The 8,515-nt window shown below is 47.5% G+C and overlaps 1 protein-coding gene across 1 annotated transcript; it reads right to left on the bottom strand.

Annotated features, from left to right (window-relative positions):
• Positions 1-4,182: 4,182 nt before the first annotated feature.
• IL20 (interleukin 20) lies at positions 4,183-7,500 on the bottom strand. Its single transcript, XM_014739439.3, has 5 exons — positions 7,316-7,500; positions 6,980-7,045; positions 6,723-6,875; positions 5,925-5,999; positions 4,183-4,891 (listed from the first exon to the last, which is right to left on the bottom strand). The coding sequence occupies exons 1-5, from the start codon at positions 7,472-7,474 to the stop codon at positions 4,814-4,816; spliced, it is 531 nt and encodes a 176-aa protein (XP_014594925.2). The 5' UTR covers positions 7,475-7,500; the 3' UTR covers positions 4,183-4,813.
• Positions 7,501-8,515: the final 1,015 nt, after the last annotated feature.

The following is an 8,515-nucleotide window of genomic DNA, read 5'->3' as shown; positions in this document are numbered from 1 at the left end:
TACATAGAAAGAGCAATTTTATTTAGTTTAAAAAATTTTATTCCTTTTAAACACATTCCCTTCTCTTGCTTTTGAATTGAGTCTTTATCAATAATGTACTGTTATGCTGTCCTGAGATAGGGTAGGCTAGGAAGCTGAAAAGACACAGCCCTGTCCTCCAGGAACTTGTCCAGCAGGAGCAAGGCACATTCGCTCTCCATCTGTGTGGGAGAGGGCTGGGCAGACAAGTTACACTGGACTATGTTAGAGAAGGCTAGAATCCCTGAAAATAGGGAATTTGGGCAACCCCATGCCATGATGGGAACGAGAGATATGACAGACTTTTTGTATTCTTTTGAGTCACCCCACATCTGGATTTCATTCCTAGGTTTGGGAGACGTCCCTCCTTCTGAGAAGGAGCCCACCTTCCATCAGATGGAAGGCTTGTCCAGCCTCCCTGTCATCCCGGGGATCACCTAGTCCTGCCCAACCAGATGTGTTCCCCTCATATTCTGAATCCAAAACTGGTGATACAGGAACCATGCAAATCTCTTCCAGCAATGGAAGGCAGTAGCAGCCACCTCTGACCCCCTGAGACAGTGGTATCGCATCCAGCTTCTAGAATTCAGAATCATCTGTTCCAATTCTTCCATCTTACAAATGCAGTGTGGAATAAATGAAGACCAACCAAAGGAGAACAGGCAAAGGCTATTTATTCAGAGCTTGCTATAGCAAGGAGGTCAGCCACCATCACTTACGTGTCTGCAGAGTGTGACAGCTTTACAGGAGAGAAAAAGGAGGCCTCAGGTCTGCCTTGATTGGAGGCTGCTGGGCTGGGGAAACTGTCAGGGCTAGCTAGAAGCAGGGTATGCCATGTGGTTGGTTAGGTGTGCGTATTTGGCTTTTTCTGCCTCATGCTAAGTTGGAAGTGGAGATAAAAATTAGTGAAGCTGTCATTTATTAATCAAGTCCTGGCCACTTGGGGCAGATTGCTACAGGGGTTACAGTTTGACTTCCTAGGATGGTTGCTAGAGATAGTGGTCTGACTTCGTACAAGTCTGACTTATAGATAGCAGACTGGCTTTCTGAGCTGGTTACTGTCGATAATGGGTTGGTTTCCGGGCTGGTTGCTGCCAATTATGGATCCGAGTTCTATTTTCATAGGTAATCTGGCCATTGTCCATTTGTATATTCAATCTCTCTGAGGTGGAACTGAGGCCCAGAGAAGCAGAGTGGCTTATCCAGGATCTAACAGCTAAGAATAACCAGAGCTGACAGGTCAACCTGAGGTTTAGCATATTTGTCTTATCACCTCCAAAGGAACTTACGTCCTGCTTATTAAGGAGACAAGGTTTAGACCCAGGGAAAAGTGAAGTTCCACACAGGCGTCATGGAGATAAGTTGTGCCGGGAAGTTAATAGAGCTGCGACTTGGCAGGAAGGCTCATCGCTCTCCTCTCCAGGCAGAACCACTATCAGCAGAGCCTCTGCTGATCCCGCGCTTTCTGTGTGCTGGGCGTTCCAGCCAGTCAGCAAAGCAAAGTGATCAAATGCACGGTTCTCCAGTCTGCCTACTGGCTTTGTACTTCAAGCCCACCGTTGCTAGCTGTGTGAACTTGAACAAGGTATTTTACGTTACGGTCTTCAGTTTCCTCATCTGTAAGATAGAAATAGCAACGGAGTCTATCTCTTCATGTTCTTGTGCAAATTCAACAAGCAGACACCTGCAGTGGAATGGCACCTGATACACAATAAGCACTTGTACAAGTCAGCTATTACAGTCGCATTTAGTCCTCACATCGACCATCTGGTAAGCAGTATAATCCCCACTTTACAGATGAAAAAACTGAGGGTGGTTATGTTGCTTGTCCAAGGTAGTGAGTGAAAATTCACGTCTCTATGAAGCCAAAGCTCCTCATTCCTTCCTGCTGGGCTTCTGAGCACAGACGTCATTGTTGGGAGAGAGGACAGTGGGGCAGGAAAGCATATAGGGCTGGGGTATCAGAGTGCCCACACTCAACTCCCATATTAGCTGTAACACCTCCACAAATTTCATACCGTCTCTGAGCACATCATCATTTGCAAACTGATAGTAATACTACCTACCTCCCAGGGTTGTTTTAAGGATGTGTATGTGAATGTATGTGAAGTTCCCAGTACAGTGACTGGCACATGCTAAGTACTTAACAAATGACAACAGTTATTTTAATTCTTGAATTGGAAGTGACAAGCGTAAACCATTCTTTAGGGGCTGTCCCTCAACGGCCGCACCTTCGTGAAGTTTTTCCTTAACCCCTAACCTGGCTGGACCTCTCCACTGCTGAATTCCGCATTATTGGTACTGTGGTAGGTCAAGCAGAGAAGAGACCAACGACTTGGAGGACGAGATGGGTCCTGCAGGGGAGGGGAATAGACAGGCAACGAGGTAACGAGTCAACGGTAACATGGTAACACGAAGTCCCAGAAGACCAAGGCTTCCCAGGGCCCCGAGTTTCAGAAGAGTCACAGATCCCTCTCGGGAAACAAACTAAGGCGCTTCCTCCTCAGCTCTGTGAGTCAACCTCAGACACACTCACCAGGCAGACACACACCCTCGGCAGGTAACACCAGCCTCCTCATTGCCACCAATGTCTCCTGGAGGGGGAGGTTCTAATTTTACCACTGAGTTCAGTGACGTTGACTTCTCAACTATTCCTTGAGAGCTGAAGCCAAGCGGCTTGTCAGCCAGGTCAGAGAAAACCAGGAGACACACAACTGGAACATCTGACAGAAGAGGGCTGAGATGAGATCAAAATCTGATAGGAAACGGGTGATTATAATGGGGAACATGAAAGCAGAAAATGCCTTCTTTTCAAAGGAATATAAAAGACCATCTTTTCCATCACCGTGAAAGGTAGAGATTATCGTCCTCTTTTCCAGAGGAAGAAACTAAATTCCAGGAAGGTTAAGTTTTACAGCCGAAATCACTCAGGTAATGAGAGCAGAGCCATGATTTGAATCAAGGAAAAAGGATATGGGAAAAACACACCTAAATGTTTGCGTAGTTATTCGTGAGTAGTAGGATTTTAATTTTCTTCTTTACATTTCTCTGTATTTTCCAAATTTTCTCTGTTGTGTGGTTGCTACTTGTATAATGAGGAAAAAAGTCAATGAAATAGTTTAAACAAACCAGGGCCCAGACTGAGGGCTGGAAGCAGAAACCAGAGGCAGTAAAGAGAGTTCTGTGCAGGAGCCAGGGCCTCAGCGTGTCTGCTGTTCTTGAAATTAGGACAACTAAACTGCTAAGTGGGGGTGCCGTTCAGAGTGAAGAGGGAGGGAGGACGCAAGCAACCCAGGCCAGAATCTGCCTCCTTTTGCCCGGGGCAGCTCGGAGTGAAAGGGGCTCAGAAAGAGAACACTGACCTGTTAGCTGGTCACAAAGACAAAGACTTGATCCAGGAACTACCTAGACCCTGGGGCTACACAGAATCCCAAATTGGAGGGTCTCAAAAGATAGTTCCTGCACCCCCCAGGGTAGGCCCAGTAACTGCACTTCGCTCCTGTATGCCCTTCACCCTTGTAATTGAGCCTCCTGCCCACTGGTGTAATTTGTGTTGCAACCAAGACCCCTGATGTGAAAGCACGAGAACCTGAAGTGAGAAGGAAACCCAGGGTAGACAGACGCTGGCACTCAAAGCCAATGAGGTCAAAGCAGGGATGGCGAAGCCCCTCACTCAGTCACAGTCCCTTTATGTGGACATCAGAGACGTGAGGGAATCAAGAGACAGAGCTGGGAGTGCATTCAACAGGAGAGAGAGGGCCCAGGTTCCCACTCGCATCTTTCTTCCCCACAGGAACAAGAGGACCCTGGGCGATATGAGATTCAAGCTCACCCCCACCATTGTTTCTGCTCCAGAAGCATTTTCTTTTTTCTTTCTTTCTTTCTGTTTTTTTTTTTTGAGGAAGATTAGCCCTGAGCTAACTACTGCCAATCCTCCTTTTTTGTTGCTGGGGAAGACTGGCCCTAAGCTAACATCTGTGCCCATCTTCCTCTACTTTATATGTGGGACGCCTACCACAGCATGGCTCTTTTGCCAAGCGGTGCCATGTCTGCACCGGGGATCCGAACTGGCGAACCCCGGGCCGCTGAGAAGCAGAACATGCAAACCCAACCACTGTGCCACCGGGCCAGCCCCCATGAGCATTTTCAAACTCCAAGCAGATAGTATGCAAAGCAAACTTTATTTGTAGAAATACAGCTTGGCCGTACAGGATTTCACAGCTGGAAGACACGCAAGCATGGGTTTGGGGAGTTGGGTAGTGTGGTCAATAACTGTAAGACAAGGCTGCAATTTCACTGCGGAACTTCTTGCACGACCCACACGGAGTAGCCATTGGTTCTCAGAGAGCACTGGCATCAGTAAAGATGTCCTTAATTTGATAAAAACCAATAACCCCCTGAGCTGCTCCTCTAGAATTTATAGAGTTTGTTTACTGTACGGAAATACGTGAGATGCTCTAGTCAGGCTATAAATATAATCCAGGAATTTTTTTTAGAAAGTCTTACATCAAGTACAAAAATAAGTTAAATAGCAAAAATAAATAAAAATGTTAACTGATAAATATATCCAACAGTAGAAAAGATGTTACTAAAATCTTATAAAACCGTGATCTAGATTAAGAATGGGGACACATGAAGACAACCACAATAAAGAAACCAATAATAAATAAATAAGGTACACAGTGACCAGCACTAAATTACAAAACAAAGAGATGGTGTTTTGGGGTCCTGCTTCCACATGGACTAAGGGCTGGGACTCTTGGCCAGGAATACACTCAGCCGTGTCATCCTTTTCCTATTCCGCCTCCTCCATCCATCGCAGGAGAATGTCGAGCTCTCCCAAAGCCTTCACCACCGCTTCCCGAGGCTTAAGCTGAAAGAAACATACTTATGTGGTGAGCGAATCATAAAGAGACAACATGCGCTCCTGGGGTAATCCTCTCCTTTCATTGGCGGGTTTGTTAGGGATTGTAAGCAGAGCGTTCTTTTCAAGATGAAGAGTTTGAAAGAAGTTATGGAAACTCAAGATCTCATAAGAAGAAGGAGAATTACTCAGTCCATCACCATAGGCTTACAGAGGGAAACTGAGGCCTGGATAGCAAAATTGGGACTACAAACCAAGTCTCTTGAATCCCAGAGATCAGAGTAATTAGGCTGTTTTTTTGAGAAAGGTCTGTGTGTGTGTGTGTGTGTGTGTGTGTGTGTGTGTGTGTAGGGGCTGCCTACTGTGCATACTTCAATTGAACAAATATTTATGGTGTTAAGCAGTGGGCTGGCTAGAGATTCAGAGATGAATGGCACAATCCTCACCCACAGGGAATTCATAGTCTCATAGTTGAGCAAGGGAGACAGGCAGAACACAACAATTAAAATGTAGTACGGTAAATAGATGATGAGGTCCCCACAGGGTGACACCTAACTCAGAGAAACAGCCAGTGCCTCCGTTGGGATGATGCCTAGGCTGAGTCTTAAAGGATGAGTAGGAATTAGTCAGTGAGGAGTGAATTCCTGGCTTTCCTGGCAGACGTGCAAAGGCACTGAGGTGAGAAACAGTGTGGCACCGGCGTGTGTGAAATCGTGAGTGACTGTTTTTGAGGGTATGTATAAGTGTATGAATGCTGGAAAACTACTCCCACTTGCTTATGCAGCTAGAAGATCCAGAAGTCTCTGGAGAGACTTGATGGAATCATGGCCCTTCCCTTTCGATTCTCAGAGCATCTTCTGGGGACAGTACCCCTTCTTGAGCCTGAATGAGTGTCCCTGGTTAAAACAGAGGGATAGTCCACATGATCTCAGAGGGCTATTAACCTAAGGACTGACTACAGGATTTCTACCAATGTGAATATTCATCTGCAATCTCAGTTCTGAAAACATACTCATCCCAACAAAGGCCAAAACGCATATACCTCTTCGAAGTGACTCAGAATCCGGCTGTATTTCTCCATTGCTTCCTCCCAACAAGGGCATGTCATACGGTCATGCTAAAAAGAATGCCAAAGAATGAGAGACTTTGTTAAAGATTCTGATTTCCTGCCATTGCCATCGACAAGAAGTCGGGGAGAATTCTACTCTTCCACCCGTGTTCCCGTAGCTATTCCATGCCTACAGAACAGCCTTCCAGATTTCATCTTTTGGGATCACTAAACTAGTCATCAGCTAGAAGAGGAAGTCAGCTTTTAGGGCTCGAATATGGAGCTCGTTGCTTCTTTTTAGAAACAGGAGGCGCTGAAGGAGCTTGTGATCAGCATGTCCTGTCCGGCCTGCACCCCCGGCCCCAGCTCTGGTCTAGCTCCCTCCCGGAGAGCACCCATGGGAAGGGAGGATTGGATTTCCAGGTCCTGTTCACACCCTATTTCAAGATTGAGTCCAGTGGCCTGCTGACTGGCTGCCTGGACACAGGTCGCACTAGGACACTGCAGGATGCCTCGCCAACAGGAAAAGCATAACTTCATGGAGAATAGGTAATTATCATTAACATCAAATAGCTAGCATTTTATAGTTCTTAAGGCTTTTTACATGGAGCATATTACCCAAAAGTCAATAAAACTGAATTCTTATTACCTAAGCACATGGCTCAACACGGGTCATTAGCACTTTTGGACTCAGTTTTTCCCTCCATTAAATGGAGGTAAGAAAGAGTTTGGTTGCTAAGTCATGGAAGTTATGTGCTGAGATAAATCCCTTTACCCCAGACCCTTACTCACACACAGCCGCAGGTCCTTCTTAATGGTAAGAAAAGAGTTGGCAAGACTGCTGAGCTTCCGGAGGATGTGGTGGTCAGGGGTCTGGTAGTTTTTGAAGACTTTGTCCAGGTAGAGTCTCAGGACATGGCGGAGGAGGCAGCACTGACCTGCAGGCTACACAGAGGACAAGTGGCGAGGGCGTCCAGTGACAAGACCCAGGTGGGGCAGAGGCCCCCCATCCCATTTCCTCCCAGAACTCGGATGTGCCAAGCACATACCTCTGTGTCTTGCAAAGACACCATCTTCCTCAAGATTCTGACGTCAATGATCTCATCTTCAGCTTGCTAAACAGAAGGAGGCAAGGCAAGAAAGGCCAGGTCAGTCCCGCTACCGGGGTCGCAGACACCAGGACCTCTCATCCACTCCTTGTCACAGCCTGGTGCGCAGTGTCCCTCTCCAAAACACTTCAAATTCCTGGGGATGCAACCTCCTGGTGAGGAGTCCCCAGCCTGCCTGTTTCTGTGATCACACCGCTGGGCTGCCGGGGGACAGAGAAAGGCAAGGAGAGAAGAGGAGAGGCCGCCACAAGGTTGGGGGGTGCCTCCCTCACGTACCACGCGGTCCCGTATCTCAGAAAATCCATTTCGCATTTCCTGAAGGTTTGTGGTGATCACACAGCTTCCCAAATGGAGTGTCTTCAGCCCAGCAGACGGTGTCCAGAAGAGGCAAAACACAGCAGCAAGAAGGCAGAGGGCAAGACCAGAGCCGTCCATCTTGTGCTGCAATCTGGAGACCACGGGAGCTGGGGATTCACAGGAAAGAGCCCGACTTTAATGATTTCCCCATCTCGTGCCTTAAGAAGCCAACCCAGTCACCAGGGACAAGCCTCTCCCAGGTGTCCCCTGAGAGTGAAACTTAATAGCTTTATCTGGCTTCCCAGGGTCTGGCCCATTCATGTAACTTACTAAGAAGAACTGCTGAGCCTCCTGGAAGAGAAGCCTTCCCTTCCTGTGCTTGTTCAGGGTCTGGGTGTGAGTTGGTGCTACAGATCCCAGCTCCTTTATCCTGTCCCCACCCCAGCCCCGTCGTCATTGCCCGGCACACAAAGCCTGGAGCAGCAGGCACTTGCAGTGAATAGACAGAGGACGACATTTCAGGGAAAATGTCAAAACTCGTTTTGGCGAAATAACGTACAGAGTCTTTCCTTCCAGAATGCCCGTGTTGCTCACCCTCCTGGTCCCCTAAACCCACAGGGGAACTGGGGGAAAGAGGACTTCAGAGAAGTTTTAGCTGAGCCACCAAAAACACATGGGTTATTTGGGGATTATAGATTTATTTCAGCCCCGAAGGCAGATAGAAAGGCAATGATTTCATAACAGACCTACTGGCAGGGAAAGGCAAAATACCGCGGGCGCTAGCCCAGTTCCACCTAAGGCTCCTCCTCCCTCCCGAGGTCTCTGGGCTCCACAGCCCCCTCTACAGGAAGACGGTAGTCAGGTACACACGGCCGAATCCAAGACCCCAGGCTTTCCTGGCCCTGCAACTCAGGCTGCAGGTCAAGTAAGCGATCCCAAAAGAAAGAGGAGAAAGGCAGGGAGGGAGCTCAGTTCTTCTCGGGGTGAAGCTGCTCTGTGAAAGAGGGCATTTTCTGGTGTCCTCTGAGTTTTAAGATAAGATGATAACAGGCTGGGATTAGGGTGAGGAGAGTGAAGCACTCACCTTGGGCACAAAATTTAAGGGGACACCAAAAGCCTCAGTAATCAAGATAAATAATATTTTAACGCACTATCAAAATTAATGAAAAAATCCATGAC

Source organism: Equus caballus, chromosome 5 (assembly GCF_041296265.1).
Source record: "Equus caballus isolate H_3958 breed thoroughbred chromosome 5, TB-T2T, whole genome shotgun sequence".
NCBI lineage: Eukaryota > Metazoa > Chordata > Mammalia > Perissodactyla > Equidae > Equus > Equus caballus.
Note: the sequence above shows the minus strand (reverse complement) of the source record. Positions and strands in the feature narration are given on the sequence as shown.

Coding starts and splice junctions, on each gene's coding strand:
- IL20 (XM_014739439.3), bottom strand. CDS start 7,474: ATGGACGGCTCTGGTCTTGCCCTCTGCCTTCTTGCTGCTGTGTTTTGC. Junction 7,046..7,315: donor CTGAGATACGGGACCGCGTG/GTACGTGAGGGA, acceptor CCTTCTGTTTAG/CAAGCTGAAGATGAGATCAT. Junction 4,892..5,924: donor TTCTGAGTCACTTCGAAGAG/GTATATGCGTTT, acceptor TGTTTCTTTCAG/CTTAAGCCTCGGGAAGCGGT.